We start from the raw sequence: 25990 nt of genomic DNA on the forward strand, positions 1-25990 counted from the left end.
TCTACTGTCTTACCCATTTTTAGCTGATATCAGTAACTTTTCAATTGTTATTATACTTCTTGCCTTTCCACTAAAATGGACTATGAGGCTCTCAAAAGAAAAATTGTTCCCAGAGTCCAGTTGTTTGGAAGCCTCAGAATCTTAAAGAGGCACAAATAGCATTTGTTCTGATTCGTGAATGAATGATTAGTACAATAAAAAGAACAGAATATCTTTAATTACCATTTCCTATATACTATAATCTATATTAATCAAAATGATCATTATAATATTATGTTATAAACTATAATTATTATTAGTTAATCATAGAATGTACCAAAGAATATGCAGATAAGTAACTTGATTCTCTGCTTATCCAGAACTCTGCCCACACATTTAACAATGCTGATACTACACTGTACTAAACATTTTCCTATTTATATATTTTATACATGTACCAAATTTGACAAGGCAACACAGGAATAATGTCTCTGTTCCTGGTACCTAGCATAGGGCAAAAAAATTGGCATTGAGGAAATACATATGATAAATGAGGCAATAAATGAATAAAAATCAAATTATCAGGACTAGGGTTATAGCTTAGGCATAGAGCATTTGCCTATCATGTGTGAAGCCCTGAGTTTTCATAGTAATAGCATAATAACAACATAATCATAATAACGATTTTTCATCCCAATCTGCTACTTCCTTTGCTAGATGCTGACAGGAAAGCTAGGGATAGGATTTGGCCCATCCAGAAGTTGCTAATTTTTTAGTTGTTTACTAAGTACTTTGCAGATCTTAAAACTTGCAAGTAGCTGGCAGTGTCAGCTATGACATTTTCCCCTTAACACTCTGAGTATGGCCTCCCTGATGGGCTTGGACTTGATGCTATAGATGACAGGGTTCAGCACAGGGGGCACCAACAGGTACACATAGGCAACAAGAGCATGTACGAGCTGGGGGAGGTGCCTCCCAAAGCGGTGGATCATGGACACACCTATGACAGGGATGTAGAACACCAGCACAGCTAAGATATGGGAAACACAGGTGTTCAGGGCGCGAACCCGCTCCTTGGGAGATGCCAGCCCCATCACTGTATGAAGGATAAGGGTATAGGACAGGACAATAAGCAAAGAATCTAGACCCACAGTGGACAGAACCACATACAGCCCATACAGGACGTTGACAGTAATGTCAGCACAAGCCCGTTTCATGACATCTCCATGGAAACAGAAAGAATGTGATAAAGTGATCTTGCCAGGGCAATAGTTTAGTCGCTTCAGCAAGAAGGGTCCTGGGAAGAGGGACAGAGTGGCTCGAGTTACAATGGCCATTCCAATTCTGATGATGACATTATTTGTGAGAACCGCTGCATAGCGCAAAGGGTTGGAGATGGCCACGAAGCGGTCAAATGACATGGCCAGGAGCACAGAGGACTCCACCACAGAGAAGACGTGCAAGAAGAACATCTGGACCAGGCAGGCATTGAAGCCGATGAAGGCGTAGTCAAACCAGAGCACTGACAGAGTGGTGGGCAGTGTGGACAAGGTGAGCCCCACATCGCTGAGGGCCAGCATGGACAGGAAGTAGTACATGGGCTGGTGTAGGTTAGGGGTCCTCTTCACAGCCAGGATGATGAGGCAGTTTCCAGTGAGTGCCACAGTGTACATGGATGAGAAGGGGATGGATATCCAGCCGTGAAATGCTTCTAGGCCTGGGAGGCCAACCAGGAGGAAAGCTGGTGGCTGGAAGAAGGAGATGTTTATATAAGACTGTGTGTGAACCATCCTTGGATAGATTCTGAGGGATCTAGAAACTGTGTCCTCTTCAATCTGTACAGACTCTGAGAAGATCTAAGATAACAGAAAAAAGCAAGTTAGTATTGAAACAGAACTCTAAAATCTAGGTTCATAATTGATTCCTTCATTTACTGATAGGTATGAAAGAGAATATTGAAAACAAGTAACCCGCTGACTGGTCTGTTGTGTTTATTTCAGTTAGTGTTCTAGTGCAATTACTTGAATTTTTTTACATTATAATAAAAATCATAAATCCCTCTTTGAATATCTGGTTCCTTTCAAACACAGGATTGAGGCCATAGAGTTATAGCAAAACTACAAGCATAGTCTTGCCTTTCAAAAGCCTAACATTTTTTTTCTTTAAAGAGAAAAAAAAAAACAAAACAAACAGTAAAAGGCTACAAGTAATACAGAATTTCAAGAAAAAATATACAGTAAGAAATCACTCGTTAATAGATTACATATTGTCATCTTATTATTAGTTGTTCAAATTGCAAAATTAAAGCATACATAGTGGACATTGAAACAGTGAGATTACAAACAGTTCTGTTCAATCATCCAAAAAAACCTGGTAATATGGTTTTCTATCTTACACACTTATATATATATATATATATGCAGTTATATACTTTAGATCATTTTCTTTTCCTCTCTTTTTTACAATAACAGTTACACATTTTGGGTTTTATTACTCCCAAAGTTCTTATTAATTTTTTTTGAAGAGAATAAAACCAAAGTCAACATTTTTAAGGTTGAAATCTGGTGTGACCTGGTAGAATGAAATTTTATATATCAGTAAATAGTAATTGAAATTCAGACAATCTAGTCAGTGTCTATTTTTTGCCCAAATTGAAGGTGTGTTATTTCCATGTGCATAGAGATAAGTGGAAAGTGCCTGTTTGGAAAGATATAAAAATAATTGAATTAGATTAACTGAGAAATGCAAGGAAGTATGAGAGATTGCATGGCCTTACAAAAAGTGTCCAAGAGAGGGAGTAATTGCTTTTTTCCCCTTATGATTTATATAGTCAATTATTCTTGAGCTTGTTCATTTTTCCTGCCCTTAGATTTCCTTTGATACAGTTTTGAATTCCATGCTTTATGGAATACAAATTCCATGATTTATGGTCAATGGATTTCCCAATGTTCAGAATTAACGGAGATCCTGAACAGTGCCATATTTACCCTGTATAATGATATAGCTTGGGAAACTGAATATCAAGAACTGTAGCAGCTGATTTCTGGTGAGAGGCTCACATACTACAGTCTTAGAGTTTGGATGAACCTTTGTCTGATTCCAAACCAAATACTTTTCCATTGGCGTCTTCTGATGGGACAAAATATGTGAAAAATTAAAGTGCAAAGCACCACAGACATGATTTTTGTTGTTACTGTAGGTAGGGCTTGAACACTTGGAGGGGGAGCACAGATATAAAATATATTGGACAGAGAAATTGAATCAATAAGAAAAAGCTCACCAATCTTAACATTCTACATTTCATCTGATATCAAGCTGTAATACTATAGCTCTCTATTGGGGATTTTCACTGGATTTTGTAAAGTAGGGTATGGATAGATGAAATATATGAAATTCCTTGTTGATATAATAAAAATACACTGTTCACAAAATTAGCCAAATTCCCCTTCTCTGCACATTCACACAAAACTCAAGCATATGTGAAAATCATCTACTTGTGTAACATGATTCCTTCCTCTTACAAATCAGCCCCTGATCCCAGTATCTGAAGCCTAGGGAATGCATCTCATCTTTTGTTACCCTTTCCTTCATATGTTTATAGACTTGGTTAATCATTATATTATTTATTCATTCCAACAAGTAAAGGTTGATCTAGATTTTACTTCATTTTAGGCACTGCACTCTGCAAGAGTTATGTGTTAACAAACAAAACCAGATGGCTGCTATAGTCATGGATCTTGTAGTCTAAAGAGAAAGATAGAAAAATTTCACAGGGAGAACTAATTGTAAGGTGAAAAACGTATTCATTGGTACAAGGAAAGCTAAGAATTGTGGGGTGAGGTTAACACATGGAGTGTGGCACACAGTGGACTGACTTGGTGAGGGTTGTGTGAACAACAGCGCTCTGAAATGATGATGCTTAAGATCAAAACAATGAGGAAGCTTCCATGTTGAAAGCAAGGAGAGTGTAGACAGGGAACAGTAGATAAAATAAGATTTGCATCCCTGAGGACTCCTGTGTAACAGGTAGGCTGTAGGCAGTACAAATGGAGAGTTAGGTAGGTGCTGCTTTCCAAGAGCGTGGAGACCATATCAAGTGGATGTTAGTTGAGTACACAAGACAATCATTCAAGGATTTTAGGCAGAGGAATGATATAACCAAGTCAACCTCTGAATATCAGCTATGTCATCCCTAAAGCAGGAATAGTAATCCTTCAGGGTCTACATTTCAGAATAACTGCAAGGAAAGATGAATCAAATATAGTGAAAAAATTTGAGAAATACTGTGCAGTACTGCATAATAGTTTCTCATAATGTCATTTTGCTTACAGTTTCTTAGGACAGCTGCTTGGCTGTCTTCCTTGCCTATGATCTACATCTACATTACCACCTCTTCTCCTCTCCCCAACATGCCCTACAGATTTCTCAAACTGTCTAATTTTGTCTAATTGTCTCTTCTTAAAGCATCACATTTAGAATTGGCTCACCCCTGCACCATGCAACTTCATAATCATTTTCTATGCCAGTCCTCTTGTACCTTCATATCGAGTTCAGTGCTGGCATATTCAGGTGTCTGGAACTGGAAAACCTGAAATAACTGCATGTCTCTCAACTGTGGAAGTTGCAATAACATACAGCATGAGGCAGAATGAATTTCAACTTTTGCAAATGTAGTTTACAGGCAGAAAAGAGGTTTCTGGATTCAGTAAAATCACAAAATTGTGTATACTGTGTATTTGTGGCCCACTCTAGGAATTTCAGTCATGTTTTGATATTTAACAGTGCTACGGTACTCTAAATAAGTTTCATATGCTGTGTGCTGGAGCACAACTTTGCTATACTATCCCTTAGTATTGACATAACATTGTAAGATAGGTCCAACCTTTTCCATTTCATACAGATAGAGACATAGATAAATCCATTGAGTTGGTAGGATAATTCATTTTTGATTCTGTTTGATACCAAATACTTCATTTTTAAAGAATGAAGCACGCTGTCTAAGATTATGCAGGATGTCAGGCTAATTTTCTTGCATTGTGCTCAACTTTATCTGTAAAATCAGGGGCTTGAAATGGATCCTATCTTTTGAACTTGGACCTGTAGTAATTGCAAGATTCAGTGTTTCTAAAATATACTTCTCTTTTACTTTGCCACTTCATTTTTCTCTGATTAAAAAAATAAGCTATTTTATTCAAATAAAACTACAAATCACAAATTTATTCCTCTAACTTTACCTGCCCAAGAGTTTTCCTGCTCTCAAATTTAAAGTTTTTTTATTGCATTCATTCATGCATTTAAATAAGCCCCACAAATCCACATACACAGTAATTTCTGATTTATCCTTTTCCTTAACTAGTTTAAGTCTAAGACTACATCTGGTTTCTGTCATTCTTTTCTTTGATTTTTCTTTTGGGGGTGAAGAGGATGAGCCCTCCAGCACTCTGGAAATAAAGGTCTGAGTGTGGGCCCTCATTACTCACCCTGGCTCCTGTCCTAGGCTGCCTGGTTGTGCCACATCCTATAGAAACCCAGAAATACCCTCCTCTACATTTCCTCTCTTATTTATTCTGCTACAAGAAAATGCAGCCAATCTCCAAGGAAAAAGGGCTTCACCTCAAAGAAATCGCTCTGCTCAGGTTTCCCCCTGAGGAGTGGATGCAGATGAGATGGTCTGAGGAAGCAGTGAGGAGAAAGTTAACTTCAGAGAGCTTAGAGGCATGAACATCCAGAACTCTAGCCTAGCCTTCCTGAGACATATTTTCAACAAGTTTGGATCCTGCAGCGGTCTACTCTCACTTCTTTTCCTCAGTTTAAGAGAGCGTATCTTTCTATTTATTTGAAGGAGGCACAGTTAGACAACCCTGGAGTCAGGCTGCTGAGAATTAATAACTAAGTTAAAGATTCACTAAGTCCTGAGAACAGAATGGCTCTATCAAAGAAGAAAAACATTATGTACTGAAAGAGGTTTAAAAAACCTGAAGAAATAGGATGTTTGAAGATGAACGTTGAGAGTGCTCACTAAGGTATTAGAGATAGGACTCAGCAAATGTCCAGAATGCCCGGTAATATGAAATTTTGATTAGCTCCTCAAAAATTCAGCAGGCTGTGACATTAGTGAAGTTTTGACAGACTTAGCAGCCTTGTTCTTTCAGCATAGTTTTCTGTGGTAAGGACAGTTATTTTACCTGATGGTTCCTACTTCAAGAGAAAGGTTTAACACTTGCTAGTCTTTGAATTTCAGGCACACATGGTACACTTAGAGGTAATCCTCTGGCCCCTCCATCAGGCAACCTGATGGGTTTCCTAGAAAAAGAGAGGGGCTAGGCAGTAAGTTCTGCCTGTGGTCAAAGCAGTTCGGATGTTTGTGTTACACTATATGATAAAATCATAACATGAACTGTAACTGTGGTGGATAAGGAAAAGGTATGAAGTGTTTATTAATTCCTAAGAGGACATGTAGCAGGTATGCACACAAGAAGGATGAAAGTCTCCTGGATGTGGAAGTGTTGACAAATTCATTGTCAGGAGAGCACAGAAAGAGGATAATAAATGCTATCTAAAAGGATTCTTTTAAGACCCTGTTTACCTTTCAGATTGTAGCATGGCTCATGGAGGCAGACCATGTCTGTGTTCAAATGGAGATCCAGTTTCCTTGGCACAGAATGGAAAAGTTGTACTTGTGTGAACCTGGCCTTCCCCTCCGTCCTCTGCCCTACAACTGTGCTGTCTTCTCTCATCATACCTGGCCACTGGCTTTTATGCAAGCAGCGTCCTCCTCTCTCAGTTTTCAGTGTCTGCCTCCCCTACTGTTTTGCTATTTCCTCACAACACCCCAGTCTACCATCTGCAAAATATAACCCTTCTTTTTCAAGAGCTCAATGAGAACCTGCAGAAAACTCCTGAACTTCTACTGTCTTACCCATTTTTAGCTGATATCAGTAACTTTTCAATTGTTATTATACTTCTTGCCTTTCCACTAAAATGGACTATGAGGCTCTCAAAAGAAAAATTGTTCCCAGAGTCCAGTTGTTTGGAAGCCTCAGAATCTTAAAGAGGCACAAATAGCATTTGTTCTGATTCGTGAATGAATGATTAGTACAATAAAAAGAACAGAATATCTTTAATTACCATTTCCTATATACTATAATCTATATTAATCAAAATGATCATTATAATATTATGTTATAAACTATAATTATTATTAGTTAATCATAGAATGTACCAAAGAATATGCAGATAAGTAACTTGATTCTCTGCTTATCCAGAACTCTGCCCACACATTTAACAATGCTGATACTACACTGTAATAAACATTTTCCTATTTATATATTTTATACATGTACCAAATTTGACAAGGCAACACAGGAATAATGTCTCTGTTCCTGGTACCTAGCATAGGGCAAAAAAATTGGCATTGAGGAAATACATATGATAAATGAGGCAATAAATGAATAAAAATCAAATTATCAGGACTAGGGTTATAGCTTAGGCATAGAGCATTTGCCTATCATGTGTGAAGCCCTGAGTTTTCATAGTAATAGCATAATAACAACATAATCATAATAACGATTTTTCATCCCAATCTGCTACTTCCTTTGCTAGATGCTGACAGGAAAGCTAGGGATAGGATTTGGCCCATCCAGAAGTTGCTAATTTTTTAGTTGTTTACTAAGTACTTTGCAGATCTTAAAACTTGCGAGTAGCTGGCAGTGTCATCTATGACATTTTCCCCTTAACACTCTGAGTATGGCCTCCCTGATGGGCTTGGACTTGATGCTATAGATGACAGGGTTCAGCACAGGGGGCACCAACAGGTACACATAGGCAACAAGAGCATGTACGAGCTGGGGGAGGTGCCTCCCAAAGCGGTGGATCATGGACACACCTATGACAGGGATGTAGAACACCAGCACAGCTAAGATATGGGAAACACAGGTGTTCAGGGCGCGAACCCGCTCCTTGGGAGATGCCAGCCCCATCACTGTATGAAGGATAAGGGTATAGGACAGGACAATAAGCAAAGAATCTAGACCCACAGTGGACAGAACCACATACAGCCCATACAGGACGTTGACAGTAATGTCAGCACAAGCCCGTTTCATGACATCTCCATGGAAACAGAAAGAATGTGACAAAGTGATCTTGCCAGGGCAATAGTTTAGTAGCTTCAGCAAGAAGGGTCCTGGGAAGAGGGACAGAGTAGCTCGAGTTACAATGGCCATTCCAATTCTGATGATGACATTATTTGTGAGAACCGCTGCATAGCGCAAAGGGTTGGAGATGGCCACGAAGCGGTCAAATGACATGGCCAGGAGCACAGAGGACTCCACCACAGAGAAGAAGTGCAAGAAGAACATCTGGACCAGGCAGGCATTGAAGCCGATGAAGGCGTAGTCAAACCAGAGCACTGACAGAGTGGTGGGCAGTGTGGACAAGGTGAGCCCCACATCGCTGAGGGCCAGCATGGACAGGAAGTAGTACATGGGCTGGTGTAGGTTAGGGGTCCTCTTCACAGCCAGGATGATGAGGCAGTTTCCAGTGAGTGCCACAGTGTACATGGACAAGAAGGGGATGGATATCCAGCCGTGAAATGCTTCTAGGCCTGGGAGGCCAACCAGGAGGAAAGCTGGTGGCTGGAAGAAGGAGATGTTTATATAAGACTGTGTATGGACCATCTTTGGATAGATTCTGAGGGATCTAGAAACTGTGTCCTCTTCAATCTGTACAGACTCTGAGAAGATCTAAGATAACAGAAAAAAGCAAGTTAGTATTGAAACAGAACTCTAAAATCTAGGTTCATAATTGATTCCTTCATTTACTGATAGGTATGAAAGAGAATATTGAAAACAAGTAACCCGCTGCCTGGTCTGTTGTGTTTATTTCAGTTAGTGTTCTAGTGCAATTACTTGAATTTTTTTACATCATAATAAAAATCATAAATCCCTCTTTGAATATCTGGTTCCTTTCAAACACAGGATTGAGGCCATAGATTTATAGCAAAACTACAAGCATAGTCTTGCCTTTCAAAAGCCTAACATTTTTTTTCTTTAAAGAGAAAAACAAAACAAAACAAACAGTAAAAGGGTACAAGTAATACAGAATTTCAAGAAAAAAATATACAGTAAGAAATCACTAGTTAATAGATTACATATTGTCATCTTATTATTAGTTGTTCAAATTGCAAAATTAAAGCATACATAGTGGACATTGAAACAGTGAGATTACAAACAGTTCTGTTCAATCATCCAACAAAAACTTAGTAATATGGTTTTCTATCTTACACACTTATATATATATATATATATATATATATATATATGCAGTTATATACTTTAGATCATTTTCTTTTCCTCTCTTTTTTACAATAACAGTTACACATTTTGGGTTTTATTACTCCCAAAGTTCTTATTAATTTTTTTTGAAGAGAATAAAACCAAAGTCAACATTTTTAAGGTTGAAATCTGGTGTGACCTGGTAGAATGAAATTTTATATATCAGTAAATAGTAATTGAAATTCAGACAATCTAGTCAGTGTCTATTTTTTGCCCAAATTGAAGGTGTGTTATTTCCATGTGCATAGAGATAAGTGGAAAGTGCCTGTTTGGAAAGATATAAAAATATTGAATTAGATTAACTGAGAAATGCAAGGAAGTATGAGAGATTGCATGGCCTCACAAAAAGTGTCCAAGAGAGGGAGTAATTGCTTTTTTCCCTTACGTTTTATATACTCAATTATTCTTGAGCTTGTTTGTTTTTCCTGCCCTTAGCTTTCCTTTGATATAATTTTGAATTCCATGATTTATGGAATAAAAATTCCATGATTTATCGTCAATGGATTTCCCAAAGGTCAGAATTAACGGAGATCCTGAACAGTGCCATATTTACCATGTATAATGATATAGCTTGGGAAACTGAATATCAAGAACTGTAGCAGCTGATTTCTGGTGAGAGGCTCACATACTACAGTCTTAGAGTTTGGATGAACCTTTGTCTGATTCCAAACCCAATACTCTTCCAGTGGCCTCTTCAGATGGGACAAAATATGTGAAAAATTAAAGTGCAAAGCACCACAGACATGATTTTTGTTGTTACTGTAGGTAGGGCTTGAACACTTGGAGGGGGAGCACAGATATAAAATATATTGGACAGAGAAATTGAATCAATAAGAAAAAGCTCAGCAATCTTAACATTCTACATTTCATCTGACATCAAGCTATAATACTATAGCCGTCTGTTGCGGATTTTCACTGGATTTTGTAAAGTAGGGTATGGATAGATGAAATATATGAAATTCCTTGTTGATATGATAAAAATACACTGTTCAGAAAATTAGCCAAATTCCCCTTCTCTTCACATTCACACAAAACTCAAGCATATGTGAAAATCATCTACTTGTGTAACATGATTGCCTCCTCTTACAAATCAGCCCCTGATCCCAGTATCTGAAGCCTAGGGAATGCATCTCATCTTTTGTTAGCCTTTCCTTCATATGTTTATAGACTTGGTTAATCATTATATTATTTATTCATTCCAACAAGTAAAGGTTGATCTAGATTTTACTTCATTTTAGGCATTGCACTCTGCAAGAGTTATGTGTTAACAAACAAAACCAGATGGCTGCTATAGTCATGGATCTTGTAGTCTAAAGAGAAAGATAGAAAAATTTCACAGGGAGAACTAATTGTAAGGTGAAAAACGTATTCATTGGTACAAGGAAAGCTAAGAATTGTGGGGTGAATTTAACACATGGAGTGTGGCGCCCAGTGGACTGACTTGGTGAGGGTTGTGTGAACAACAGCGCTTTGAAATGATGATACTTAAGATCAAAATAATGAGGAAGCTTCCATGTTGAAAGCAAGGAGAGTGTAGACAGGGAACAGCAGATAAAATAAGATTTGCATCCCTCAGGACTCCTGTGTAACAGGTAGGCTGTTGGCAGTACAAGTGGAGAGTTAGGTAGGTGCTGCTTTCCAAGAGCGTGGAGACCATATCAAGTGGATGTTAGTTGAGTACACAAGGCAATCATTCAAGGATTTTAGGCAGAGGAATGATATAACCAAGTCAACCTCTGAATATCAGCTATATCATCCCTAAAGCAGGAATAGTAATCCTTCAGGGTCTACATTTCAGAATAACTGCAAGGAAAGATGAATCAAATATAGTGAAAAAAATTTGAGAAATACTGTGCAGTATTGCATAACAGTTTCTCATAATGTCATTTTGCTTACAGTTTCTTAGGACAGCTGCTTGGCTGTCTTCCTTGCCTATGATCTACATCTACATTACCACCTCTTCTCCTCTCCCCAACATGCCCTACAGATTTCTCAAACTGTCTAATTTTGTCTAATTGTCTCTTCTTAAAGCATCACATTTAGAATTGGCTCACCCCTGCTCCATGCAACTTCATAATCATTTTCTATGCCAGTCCTCTTGTACCTTCATATCGAGTTCAGTGCTGGCATATTCAGGTGTCTGGAACTGGAAAACCTGAAATAACTGCATGTCTCTCAACTGTTGAAGTTGCAATAACATACAGCATGAGGCAGAATGAATTTCAACTTTTGCAACTGTAGTTTACAGGCAGAAAAGAGGTTTGTGGATTCAGTAAAATCACAAAATTGTGTATACTGTGTATATGTGGCCCACTCTAGGAATTTCAGTCATGTTTTGATATTTAACAGTGCTACGGTACTCTAAATAAGTTTCATATGCTGTGTGCTGGAGCACAGCTTTGGTATACAATCCCTTAGTTTTGACATAACATTGTAAGATAGGTCCAACCTTTTCCATTTCATACAGATAGAGACATAGATAAATCCATTGAGTTGGTAGGATAATTCATTTTTGATTCTGTTTGATACCAAATACTTCATTTTTAAAGAATGAAGCACACTGTTTGTCTAAGATTATGCAGGATGTCAGGCTAATTTTCTTGCATTGTGCTCAACTTTATCTGTAAAATCAGGGGCTTGAAATGGATCCTATCTTTTGAACTTGGACCTGCAGTAATTGCAAGATTCAGTGTTTCTAAAATATACTTCTCTTTTACTTTGCCACTTCATTTTTCTCTGATTAAAAAAAATAAGCTATTTTATTCAAATAAAACTACAAATCACAAATTTATTCCTTTAACTTTACCTGCCCAAGAGTTTTCCTGCTCTCAAATTTAAAGTTTTTTTTATTGCATTCATTCATGCATTTAAATAAGCCCCACAAAGCCACATACACAATAATTTCTGATTTATCCTTTTCCTTAACTAGTTTAAGTCTAAGACTACATCTGGTTTCTGTCATTCTTTTCTTTGATTTTTCTTTTGGGGGTGAAGAGGATGAGCCCTCCAGCACTCTGGAAATAAAGGTCTGAGTGTGGGCCCTCATTACTCACCCTGGCTCCTGTCCTAGGCTGCCTGGTTGTGCCACATCCTATAGAAACCCAGAAATACCCTCCTCTACATTTCCTCTCTTATTTATTCTGCTACAAGAAAATGCAGCCAATCTCCAAGGAAAAAGGGCTTCACCTCGAAGAAATCTCTCTCTCTGCTCAGGTTTCCCCCTGAGGTGTGGATGCAGATGAGATAGTCTGAGGGAGCAGTGAGGAGAAAGTTAACTTCAGAGAGCTTAGAGACATGAACATCCAGAACTCTAGCCTAGCCTTCCTGAGACATATTTTCAACAAGTTTGGATCCTGCAGCGGTCTACTCTCACTTCTTTTCCTCAGTTTAAGAGAGCGTATCTTTCTATTTATTTGAAGGAGGCACAGTTAGACAACTCTGGAGTCAGGCTGCTGAGAATTAATAACTAAGTTAAAGATTCACTAAGTCCTGAGAACAGAATGGCTCTATCAAAGAAGAAAAACATTATGTACTGAAAGAGCTTTAAAAAACCTGAAGAAATAGGATGTTTGAAGATGAACGTTGAGAGTGCTCACCAAGGTATTAGAGATAGGACTCAGCAAATGTCCAGAATGCCCGGTAATATGAAATTTTGATTAGCTCCTCAAAAATTCAGCAGGCTGTGACATTAGTGAAGTTTTGACAGACTTAGCAGCCTTGTTCTGTCAGCATAGTTTTCTGTGGTAAGGACAGTTATTTTACCTGATGGTTCCTACTTCAAGAGAAAGGTTTAACACTTGCTAGTCTTTGAATTTCAGGCACACATGGTACACTTAGAGGTAATCCTCTGGCCCCTCCATCAGGCAACCTGATGGGTTGCCTAGAAAAAGAGAGGGGCTGGGCAGTAAGTTCTGCCTTTGGTGAAAGCAGTTCGGATGTTTGTGTTACATTATATGATAAAATCATAACATGAACTGTAACTGTGGTGGATAAGGAAAAGGTATGAAGTGTTTATTAATTCCTAAGAGGACATGTAGCAGGTATGCACACAAGAAGGATGAAAGTCTCCTGGATGTGGAAGTGTTGACAAATTCATTGTCAGGAGAGCACAGAAAGAGGATAATAAATGCTATCTAAAAGGATTCTTTTAAGACCCTGTTTACCTTTCAGATTGTAGCATGGCTCATGGAGGCAGACCATGTCTGTGTTCAAATGGATATCCAGTTTCCTTGGCACAGAATGGAAAAGTTGTACTTGTGTGAACCTGGCCTTCCCCTCCGTCCTCTGCCCTACAACTGTGCTGTCTTCTCTCATCATACCTGGCCACTGGCTTTTATGCAAGCAGCGTCCTCCTCTCTCAGTTTTCAGTGTCTGCCTCCACTACTGTTTTGCTATTTCCTCACAACACCCCAGTCTACCATCTGCAAAATATAACCCTTCTTTTTCAAGAGCTCAATGAGAACCTGCAGAAAACTCCTGAAGTTCTACTGTCTTACCCATTTTTAGCTGATATCAGTAACTTTTCAATTGTTATTATACTTCTTGTCTTTCCACTAAAATGGACTATGAGGCTCTCAAAAGAAAAATTTTCCCCAGAGTCCAGTTGGTTGGAAGCCTCAGAATCTTAAAGAGGCACAAATAGCATTTGTTCTGATTCATGAATGAATGATTAATACAATAAAAAGAACAGAATATCTTTAATTACCATTTCCTATATTCTATAATCTATATTAATCAAAATGATCATTATAATATTATGTTATAAACTATAATTATTATTAGTTAATCATAGAATGTACTAAAGAACATTCAGATAAGTAACTTGATTCTCTGCTTATCCAGAACTCTGCCCACACATTTAACAATGCTGATACTACACTGTACTAAATATTTTCCTATTTATATATTTTATACATGTACCAAATTTGACAAGGCAACACAGGAATAATGTCTCTGTTCCTGGTACCTAGCATAGGGCAAAAAAGTTGGTATTGAGGAAATACATATGATAAATGAGGCAATAAATGAATAAAAATCAAATTATCAGGACTAGGGTTATAGCTTAGGCAGAGAGCATTTGCCTATCATGTGTGAAGTCCTGAGTTTTTATATTAATAGCATAATAACAGCATAATCATAATAACGATTTTTCATCCCAATGTGGTACTTCCTTTGCTAGATGCTGACAGGAAAGCTAGGGATAGGATTTGGCCCATCCAGAAGTTGCTAATTTTTTAGTTGTTTACTAAGTACTTTGCAGATCTTAAAACTTGCGAGTAGCTGGCAGTGTCATCTATGACATTTTCCCCTTAACACTCTGAGTATGGCCTCCCTGATGGGTTTGGACTTGATGCTATAGATGACAGGGTTCAGCACAGGGGGCACCACCAGGTACACATAGGCAACAAGAGCATGTACGAGCTGGGGGAGGTGCCTCCCAAAGCGGTGGATCATGGACACACCTATGACAGGGATGTAGAACACCAGCACAGCTAAGATATGGGAAACACAGGTGTTCAGGGCGCGAACCCGCTCCTTGGGAGATGCCAGCCCCATCACTGTATGAAGAATAAGGGTATAGGACAGGACAATAAGCAAAGAATCTAGACCCACAGTGGACAGAACCACATACAGCCCATACAGGATGTTGACAGTAATGTCAGCACAAGCCCGTTTCATGACATCTGCATGGAAACAGAAAGAATGTGATAAGACGATTTTGCCAGGGCAATAGTTCAGTCGCTTCAGCAAGAAGGGTACTGGGAAGAGGGACAGAGTGGCTCGAGTTACAATGGCCATTCCAATTCTGATGATGACATTATTTGTGAGAACCGCTGCATAGCGCAAAGGGTTGGAGATGGCCACGAAGCGGTCAAATGACATGGCCAGGAGCACAGAGGACTCCACCACAGAGAAGACGTGCAAGAAGAACATCTGGACCAGGCAGGCATTGAAGCCGATGAAGGCGTAGTCAAACCAGAGCACTGACAGAGTGGTGGGCAGTGTGGACAAGGTGAGCCCCACATCGCTGAGGGCCAGCATGGACAGGAAGTAGTACATGGGCTGGTGTAGGTTAGGGGTCCTCTTCACAGCCAGGATGATGAGGCAGTTTCCAGTGAGTGCCACAGTGTACATGGACAAGAAGGGGATGGATATCCAGCCGTGAAATGCTTCTAGGCCTGGGAGGCCAACCAGGAGGAAAGCTGGTGGCTGGAAGAAGGAGATGTTTATACAGGACTGTGTAGGGATCATGCTTGGGAATTAGCTGAAGACTATTAAGAGGGTATGGTGTCTTCAATTTAAGAGTATACCTAGGGAGAAAAGATGAAGTTATCAGAAAATAAAAGTAATATAGATATATATGCATATAGTTTAAACACAATAGTAAATATGACAGGTGTTGAATAGATTTAAAAGTGTAAATCTTTAATCATTAAAGTATCTTCTAATTGTGTGAAATACTGCTTTGTTCACAACTGAACAGAACAATACTTTCTTCAAAAGTATGTGAAAGTTTCCTGAAAAGCTCAAAGGAATCATCTTCTTTTTTCAACTGCAAATGATGAGGTCATGGATAAGTAAACTGCAAATGTTCTGACAAAGTATGAAAGGTAAACAGCATGGTATTGTTATGCTTTTAAAGCCCCAAGCAAGTAATAAATAATTAAATAATAAATAAAGCTAACAGTCAAAATATAAACCAATTTAAGAAATACAGAAACAGCTACTAAGATCACCTTTGGCAGAAATTTAAAAACCCATTAGAAATTAGCCTTTGGGGAATTTACTATGATCATTGGGGTTTGCAATTATTTTAGATCTGAGCAAAGTGATCAAGTCACTTTGAAGGCAGGAATGACTAGGTGTTCTGTGGGGTCCATCAGGGGTGTGGCTATTACTTTGTGCTGGAAACACATCAAATGAAATTGAACTTCTGTCAATACTAGAAAATATGGAACTAAAAAAAGCAACTGAAGTCATTTTAAAAAGACAAAAAAGTCCATTTAAAAAGGATTCCAAGGCATAACTGAGCAAGGATAAGAACTACAATGGGTTGGAACACATTAATTGTGCACTAATTCGCACTGCTCAATGGTTAATGAAATTAGGTGCTCAGTATCACGGCAAGTGGTAAATAACTTTCTCTTATTTTATAAATTGTTGCATGACATAAACAAAAAATTGATGAATTTACAGAAGCCATATATCTAATAAAAATAATAGAATTATAGTACCATTTTTTAAAGTCCAATGAAATAATGGGAAAAATCAAGGATCAATACCATCATCAAATGAGAGAAACTAAATATTTGAACATAATAAGCCTGGCTTATAATTAACTACCAGTTTACAAGAAATAGTGGAGAAATCAGGCAAGTAGTCATGAACATAGAAGAAGATACAGTCAGAAAAAAATTAAACGAGAAGAAAAAAATGCCAATTTCATCCACAAACAGATTTTAAGAAAAATGAAAAGAAAGATAGAAAACCGATCTAATAATTAGATACTTGACACGTATTTACCAAATGCAGTATATAGAATTGGGCTGGATCTTGTTTTGAGCATAACAAGTACAAAAGTGACTAACAAACAAAAACACTTTTATAGGATAATTAGGAAAACTGAAAAGTAACACTAGTTGAATTTTTGATATGATTATACTATTGTAACTGTCTTTCACTATCTGAAAATTGTTTTTAAAATGTAGAATGAGCAGGGATCAAAAGGAAAAAGAAATAAATTTGTTTATATATACATAAAATAGTTAAGATGATTATAATACTAATTCTGTTAGTTCTTGGAAAAGAACAGTTAATACTCTTATGATTAGATCAAATATGCATGTTTATATCTGATAATCTAAGCAACTGTTTTGAAGACAACAATCTGCAATGTTATAACCATTGTTAAATTCCTATCATCTTGTTTTGAAAGCTTATGTTGTTGTTGCTTTTTAGGTTTTTTGTTATTCTTGCTGTTTGTATGTCTCTTGTTTTTTGTTTTTCTTTTCTGTTTTTTCTCTTTAAAATAAAAATATAGAAGGAGATGATGACTTAGTGAGGACCATTTATAGCCACAAAAGTAGCTAAGAACTGATGATTATAGGGTTAGAATACGGTTATATAGACCTTTATTTTTTCCCTAATTTGGAATATTTTGTTTTTTCATAGTGAAATATTACTAAAATTAATAGTATTTCTGTATAAAAGTGACAACTTTCAGGGTCAGAGTTAAATGTGGAGATTTGTGGGAATAATTATCATCACTTTCACATTTAAGTGAGAGTAAGAAATAAAAAAGTCATTAATTCACAAAAATAGAATGGGATACAAAGGATTCAAATAGATGAAAATGGGAAGAATACTAAGAAACTGGCAGAAAAAATTCAGTGTTTTGTAGAGAGGCTAGGTTACAGTCCCCCTTTAAAAGACTAATTTAGAGTTGAAAAGAGCAAGAATGAAGAGTGGCACTGCAAACAGGATGGTTTTATGAAGAGCAGCCTCAAACTCTTTTGTCTTAGCTGCACTTTCCACTCTTGCAGGCAAAATTTCCAGAAAAATTCTAGCAGCAAGGGTCTGGACTCCAGGATGCTGTATAGAAATGAAAGATGGGCAGAACTGAGAGCAAGCTATTTGAGTAAGGTGTAATTACCCAGTTCTTTCCTACTTCACTCAAAGATTCTGGAAATCAGGCTTGTTCTACACCACCTGACAGGCATGTTGGGACCTTTCCAGCTGGAAGAACGTGACGGGGAATGTTTATGGAGAAATGCCGGTCCAGATGAGGTCAGGTGAGCAATTGAACTGCTGCTCAGAATGCTAGATGGGAGAAGAACTGGACACATCCTCTCATCAATCTCTGTAAAGACTGAGGTACATATCTCCTTGGAAATATGGTCTGGGATCCCCATTTTTATCCGATATGCAAACCTCCGTACTGTGGAAAGTCGATCTGTTTTGCTCTCTTGCTCTCTCTTAGGATAGAATCATATCTCATTGTTCCAGACTATTTCTCCTTCTTTTGCTTTGCAGACAGCCCCTTCCAACTGATACCATCAGAGGCTGAGATGCTTGGAGTCATTTATTTGGGAAAAGGAGAAGGGAGTGATGTGTTGCGCTCTAGGTACTCACCTTGGCTATTGTCTCAAGTTGCCCTGACACTCACATTTTGCAGAAACGCAAGCTGATTGAGGTAATGGGACTGAGTTTTATCTCACTGCACAGGGCTTTTTTAACGGTGTCACCTGACTCTAGGGAAGACCAGGCACAGGAGTCATTCCACTCAGGTCCCTGGAGAGTGGGAGAGTTGTGCCTGGCTTTGAAATCAATGGCAAAATGTTTGGAGGAATTAAACAAAAGAAGAAAAGGGAGTCTAGAATACTAGGCTGTACAAATATCCCCTCAAATTTAGATTATCTTTTGAGGTTTTCAGCTTTTGTGGCTCAACTGAATTTGAAATCTTCTAGGACAGTATTTCAAAGACTCTGGGCCAGGTCTCAGGATGAATCCTGCAGAAGTTTGCAGTCTTTGTCACAGGTAGGCACATGGAGGAATGTGGCTGGGATCCCAGCACTGGCTGAGCCAGCCTAAGTCAGGGAAAGCTTGAGAGGAAATAGAGAGGGACAGATTTCTGAAAGACCCACAGATCCTGTGCTGCTGAGCTCTCAGTTCATTCTGGGACAGATACTAGGGCTGAACACATGAATTCTCAGAGGTGAGCAAGCAGATTCTAACCACACTTCTAGGTTGGCACTGACCTATCAAATCAAGGAGGTTTTATAGGGAGAAACAGTAGACAGTGGAAAAAAGAATAGCAGTCTAGTCAAACCTGCATTCAAATGCTTAAGTCTATTGCCTCACACTCCAAGCTCCTTCTTCATTCTGCCTCACTTCTGAAGGATTCCCATAATTCTTTTGACCTCAGCGCTTTTGAATCAAATGGGGCTATTATGATTCACCTGGAGCCACTTTGTTTCGCTTAAAAACATTAAATTTTTATTGGTATGTCTTTTCAGTAAATAATGATTATGTTCATTTTGGGGAATTGGTACATGAGTACGACACATCTTAATTATTTTTACTCCTCTCTTGGTTCCCTATCAACTTTATCTCTTTGTTACCTATTATCTGTATTTTATTTTGTTATTTAAATTATTCATACTTTGGGTTTCTCATACAAGATAAACTATGCAATATTTAAGCCTGTGTGTCTTATTTATTTCATTTAACTTTATTAAGATGCATTCATTTACTTAAAAATGACTCAAATTTATCCTTCTTTATGGTAGAGTAGAACTTCATTGGGAATAAATACTACAATTTCTTATTTGTTCACTTGTTGGCAGACAGAGAGGCTGTTTCTAAGATTTAGCTGTTATGAGTTGTGCTGCTCTAAACATAGGTATGTATCATTATACTATGTCTTTGATTCTTTTGGGAAGATACATAGAAAGGGATTAGCTGGGTCAAATAGAATTTCAATTTTAGTTTTTTGAGGAATTTCCATCCTGCAGATTCCACAGTGCTGGTTCTAGTTTGCATTCCCACCAACCATGGCAAAGTTCCTTTTTCCCCACAGAGCGTGTGACATCAAAAAGTGCAACAATATTTGCTGTTCCTGGATAGGTGGAACAAATATCAAATCAGCCATACTATCAAAACTGATATGTAGATGTAATGCAGTACTAATCAAGCTACCAATAATATTTTTCATGGAATAGAAAAGTTAATCTAAAATTCATATGGAACTGGGAGAAACCCAGAATAGCAAAAGAAATCCTGAGAAGTGGGAGCAAATCCGGAGACATCACAATTCCAGGTTTCAAATTGTATTACAAAGCTGCAGTGATAAAAATGGCACGAAAACAGACATGAAAATAAATGGAACAAAAAAGAGGAGACAGAAACAACCCCAGCACATTCAGTTATCTAATCTCTGACAAAGGGACTAAAAACATATGTTGGAGGAATGATAGCCTCTTTACAAATGGTGCTGGGAAACTTGGTATACATATGCAAAAGACTGAGCTAGACTCATATCTCTCACCATATACGTACTAAGATAAAAGCACAATGGATAAAAGATGTAAACAGTTTTTATTTTCAAAAAAATAGCTTTATGGGCATATTTTAAGTATACATAATGGTCACATTCATCATAAGAAATCTGTACCTGTGCATGATATAACTTATTTTTTTCCCTGTTCCTCTACTGACCCTTCAATCTCTCTTCCCCTCTATATTTACAAAAGCTTTGTTCCTATTTTTCCTTTCTTTTTCATTTTTATGTACTTTTTCCTTCTTTACTCTCCATCTGCCTTTTTCATTATTCCCTTTGCCATTTGAACATATTTTTCCATTTCACAATATCTATTAAATATTTTGGCCCTTATTTACACTTGCAGTTTCTTACACTAGGAAGATAATGTCATATTTATAGGTGTGTCCAATTTATTTCACTTAAGAATGTGGTTTCAAGATTCATCAATTCAACTAAAAATGTTTTAAGCTTATCCTTTTTTATGGCAGAGTAGTACTGACTTGCATTAAAAAAAACATATTTTCTTTAATCTAATCAAGTTGTTGGGCATTTGAGCTGTGTCCCAGATTTGGCTATTACAAACTGTGCTGCTATAAACATGAATGTGCCTCTATTGCTGTGGTATGATGATTTTAGTTTTTTTCAGGAAGGTGCCAACAATCAAACTAGCTAAGGTCAAATGAAAACTCCAGTCCTAGTTTTTTGAGGAATCTCCACATTAATTTCCACTGTGGTTGCACCAGTCTACACTCCCATCAACAGTTTTGTTATTGGTTGATTTCCTGGAAATAGTCATTCTTTCTGGGGTAAGATGTAATCTCAGAGTTCTTTTAATTTGCATTTTGTAAATGACCAAAGATATTGAATACATTTTCAAAAATTTATTTGCATTTATATTTATTTCTCTGAGAAGTGTTTATTTAAGATGCTCATTTTTGGATTGGGTCTTTAAATCACAAGAGGACTCAAATATTTTTGAGTTATTTATATATTCTAGATAGTTATCCTTTGCCTGAGGAATAGCTGGAAAACTTTTTGCCCCATACTGTGGGCCGTTTCTTTACTCTGCTGTGTAAAAGCTTCTTAGTAAGATGAGATCCCAGTTGTTGATTCTTTGTGGTATTTCCTGTGTGATTGGGGTGTGGATAATAAATCTTTGACTATTCCAATATCTTCAAAGGTTCTGCCTATTCTATCTTCCAACAAATTTAATGTTTCATTTTAATATTTAAATAGTTTAAAATATTAAAATAAACACTAAATTTACTGAAGACAAAACAAGTAAATCTCTTAAAGATATAGAAATAGCAATGACTACCTGAACAGAATACCAGTTGCACAAGAAATAACATCGAGAAGAGATGAGTAAACTTACAGAAAAAAATTATGTAAATTTGAAAATTTAAATGAAAAACACAATATGAGAATGTAAGTTGTGATTCTTCTCTTTCAGTGTTTAATCATCACCATTTTTCTCAGTCTGCTCCCTCTAATCTCAGTAGCTCTTCTGATGTCACTCCCAACTTCACAAAGAAAAGCAAAGCCTGCAAATGCATCCTCTCAAAGCTTCCTTCTACCTCCGATTGTTATTTTAATCATTTCTATATCTACATCCACATCCTGCCACAAAGAAAATGAATGTGTTTCTTCAAATTCATTTCTTCTCTTTAAGTATAAAACTTCTTTGTTGACTGCCTTTCACTTGTAAAAAAATTCTGAATGAGGTATAATGGAATCTAAGGGTTAAAAAATAAAGCTCATGCTGCGATGGTTGTAGTTTTTTTTTTTTTTTTTTTTTAACCAAGGTTTGAACTCACAACCTCAGGCTTGCCAGGCAGATGCTTATGCCACTGAGCTAAATCTCTAGCACTGGTTGTACATTTTTATGCATTTCTAATTCAAAGAGATTCCATGTGTACATTACCCAGTTCCCTCATAGGCAACGTTGTGCAAAACAGAAATAAAATAATAAAGTCAGGGTATTATATTGAAAGTACAGAATGCACACACACTAGCGTAATACAGACCATATGTCAGTAAAAGTATTAGGCAGAGAAATTCAGGAAGAAAACAAAAAGGCATCCAAATCAGAAAGAAAAAGATAAAATTTTCTTGCTTGGTATAACAATAGCTAATGATGAAAGCTGTGTCCATCTCAGTAGATAAATTGATAATAAGAATATGATACACAAAAGAATATTATTCACCCTTTAAAGGAGAAATTTCAACAAAACTCAAGTTACACTGGAAGTTCTTCAAAGAATCAACAACTGGAATCTCATCTTATTAAAACATTTTTGCACATCAAAAGAAATCACTAACAACAGAATGACAGCTCACAGAATGGGAAAAGAATTTAACCAACTATCTCTCAGACAAAGGACACATATTTAGAACATATGAAGAAAAACAAAAAAATTAGGCTCCCAAAATTCAAAGACCCAATCCAAAAATGGGCATCTGAGATGAATATATACTTCTCAGATGAAGTACAATGGTAAGTAAATATATGAAAAACTTTAATATCACTGGTCATTCGAGAAATGCAAATTAAAACAGCACTGAGATTCCATCTCCAGAAAGAATGGTTATCATTTAGAAACCATTCCCTCAAGCAATAACAAATGCTGGCAGGAATGTGGGGAAAAAGAACACTTTCTGTATTGTTGGTGGGAGTATAGACTGGTACAACAGTCACAGAAGGAATGAAACCACAAGATGGCAACTTCCCTGTTCCTAAAAACTGCTTTTTGTACTTGGAGGTGTAGAATCCCAGGAACGGACACAGAAGGATGCTCAGAGACTGGTGGAGACAATAGTTGCCAGTGGACAGATTATGAATCAAAGAATTCAGGTCCCTTGAACTCTAGCAGTTTCTAGACAAACCAGAATTATCCACAAGGTCCACCTGCACTGGTCGCCTAGGTGCAGACTCATTTACTAAGACTTCCAGTCATAACCAACCAGCCCTCTCTTTCCCCATAGCTGCTTAAATTATTTTGTTACCAATAAATGAACAGATTTGGTGTGCTTCCTGTTTTCTTATTGGTCAACCTACATGCAATAAATCTCTTGTTTGGCAAAATCTTATGCTTTAGTAATGACTTCTGTGTTTGTTGGGCATGAAGCCCTTGCTTGGTATCGCAGAGAATAGAAAATAGTTTTCTAGGGAGTGGATGGTAGAGGAAATGGGAGTACAAATTTCAGTTATGAGGAGTAAATAAATTCTGTAGCTCTTTTGCTGTTAACTATGGTGTATTGTATAGCTGGATTTTCTAAGAGAGTAGGTCTTAAATGTTCTTATCACAAAATGGCAACCGTGTGATATGTTAATTAGTTTGATTGTGGTAAGCATTTCACAATGTACACTATATGTCAGAAGACCAAGTTTTACACCATAGATACAATTTCGCTTGTCACTTATACTTTTATAAAACTGGAAAAATTATCTTTTCTCCTTAATCAAATTGTAAATCACTTAAAATCCCTGCATCCTTCATTATTATTCTAGCCAGTTCTAGATTATTATTATTCTGGCTACTACTACTGTGCAGGCTCTGGCCAACCTGGCCAGGTGCAACCTGCCATAGCCTCACCTCTGCCCTGCGATGTGCCCCTCCCACTCTCCACTTGGGTTTTGTCCTTTGATGCTATGGCACAGTGGCCCACAGGAATCCATTGAATTACTAAAGTAGAGGCAGTTTTTCAGTGCTGGGATTTAATGCTCTGTTGGTAATTACGAACTAATGGAGTATAAGAAGGAAAATTACTTTTCTTTTGATTACACTGGGAGGAAGATGCTGAGACAAATACTAGGGATTCCTAAGAGACATGGCAACAGTTGTACACTGAGTGGACAACTATGTAACGCACCTTTGTTTTTGTTCTCCTTTTCCCCTGCATCAATTCTACCATTCCTCTTAGTTGGGCACTAGATCTGATCTTCCACAGAGCAGCACTTAGATGTTCATTTCTGTTAAACCCAAAGGAAGAAACAGCTTATGTTCCAGCAATAAAAGCTTCTTGCAGTATCAGAAGTCATCTGTTTAATGTCTCTATATATTCCCTTTGGTTTTCTCCATTTATTTCCCTCAAATCCAATCGGGCCTCAGTTTAAATATCACCTGTTCATGAATCTCTCTTACATCCCCACAGCAAAGCAAAGCTTCTCTCTCTCTCCCTGTCTCTCTCTCTTTCCGTGTGTATGTCTCCCTCCCTTTCCCTTCCTCCTTCCCTTCCTCCCTACCACTCTTTGTCCCTCTCCCTGCCCCACCTGCCCTCTGGGTAGCCATTGAACCTTCAAATCCTTTTATGGGAACAGAGGGCTTGCTATTAATAAATTTTGTTTTATATGTCACCCACTATAGTATGCACTATTGTTTATTTTTGTATTTCCTTCATATTTCAGGGCATGGAACATTATCCATGATTCCTGAATGTTCATAATTGATTGGAATTAAGAGATAAATCCTGGGTACTAACTTTCACACCAGTGGAGAGATTTGAATGGTGATAACTATTGGAAAGAATCTAAAATACATGATGCTGATAAAATCTTGTTGCAAATATATATTGAGCATAAATCTTTCAACCAGTAATAAAAAAAGCCTAGGGAAATCTCTAGTCCCAGAAACAAGGAAATTTATGTTTTTCTCTTTTTCTTATCAACCCAGGCTGGGATAAATGATGTGCTTTTTTGGAGGTGGAGGTTAGATTAAATTACTGGGGGATGGGAGCTGTCCTAGTCCTCGGGCAACTAGGGATTGCGGCCTTTTAGGGGACCTGGCTACCTAAACTGGTGCCCTCCACTGACTAGGCCAACATAAACATGGCTGGGAATAGGGCAATGTTGTCTTGGTCCTCAGTCCCTGGAGACTTTGTTTCACTGGGAAAGATCTTCTCACTATAGTGATCACTTGCTTAAGACTCCCAATTTTAGAGGGCTCTTAGCAGGAGCTGGTTGGATTAGTTGCCTCAGCTCTCCCCATGTCAGGAGGAATCCAGGAAAGTCTTCTAGATATTAGGATTAAAATGCAAATACATTTCTAGACCTCTGGTCTGTGACAGAGACATAAGCAGGGGCCATAGCCCTTCCTTTAGTTTACCATCTTCTGACATGTGGTCACACTTAGCTGAAGCAACTGTAGAAACTGTTCTTCTATTAGCCTTCCTCTTCCAGTGCACAGATTACTTAGCTTTCCCATCCCATCTCATTTAAATCCCATTTTCCTCAGTGGAAATTCTTCTTTCCTTTTTTCATATACCATCCATATTTCTGGAGGGAGGGAGGGAGTGAGGGAGAGAGAGAGAGAGAGAGAGAGAGAGAGAGAGAGAGAGAGAGAGAGAACTTGTGATACTGGACCTTGAACTCAATGCATTCACACTGAGCTACTTCTTCAGCCAGTTTTATTTGCGACAGAGTCTCACTAAATCACTAATTGCCCAGTTTGTGCTTGAACTTGCAATCCTTAGTATTGGGAATGGCAAGTGTGTGCTGCCTTCCCACCTGATTGGGAGACTCATTATTAAATCCCAAGCTCTCAGCTCATTTCACTTGGTGAGAGTTGTAAGAAAAACTATGACTTGCTTGTCAGGGCCCCGGGTATATTCCTATCTCCCACTCCCCACACACACATCT

The 25990-nt window shown here is 37.8% G+C and overlaps 3 protein-coding genes across 3 annotated transcripts; all 3 read right to left on the reverse strand.

Moving 5' to 3' along the window:
• Positions 1-442: 442 nt before the first annotated feature.
• Positions 443-1805, reverse strand: LOC100722044 (olfactory receptor 51I2-like). The gene has a single exon (XM_003463433.4). The coding sequence runs from the start codon at positions 1767-1769 to the stop codon at positions 807-809; it is 963 nt and encodes a 320-aa protein (XP_003463481.4). The 5' UTR covers positions 1770-1805; the 3' UTR covers positions 443-806.
• Positions 1806-7691: 5886 nt separating this feature from the next.
• Positions 7692-9858, reverse strand: LOC100722317 (olfactory receptor 51I2-like). The gene is made up of 2 exons (XM_003463434.5): positions 9838-9858; positions 7692-8612 (listed from the first exon to the last, which is right to left on the reverse strand). The coding sequence occupies exons 1-2, from the start codon at positions 9856-9858 to the stop codon at positions 7692-7694; spliced, it is 942 nt and encodes a 313-aa protein (XP_003463482.4).
• A 4742-nt stretch (positions 9859-14600) lies between these two features.
• On the reverse strand, positions 14601-25470 carry LOC100722867 (olfactory receptor 51I2-like). The gene is made up of 3 exons (XM_013145275.2): positions 25458-25470; positions 19889-19929; positions 14601-15521 (listed from the first exon to the last, which is right to left on the reverse strand). Exons 1-3 carry the CDS (start codon positions 25468-25470, stop codon positions 14601-14603), a joined length of 975 nt encoding a protein of 324 aa, XP_013000729.2.
• Between the last annotated feature and the right edge of the window lie 520 nt (positions 25471-25990).

The sequence above is a fragment of the Cavia porcellus genome, unplaced genomic scaffold, assembly GCF_034190915.1.
Source record: "Cavia porcellus strain 051 isolate PalLab524CR breed Dunkin Hartley unplaced genomic scaffold, mCavPor4.1 scaffold_9, whole genome shotgun sequence".
NCBI lineage: Eukaryota > Metazoa > Chordata > Mammalia > Rodentia > Caviidae > Cavia > Cavia porcellus.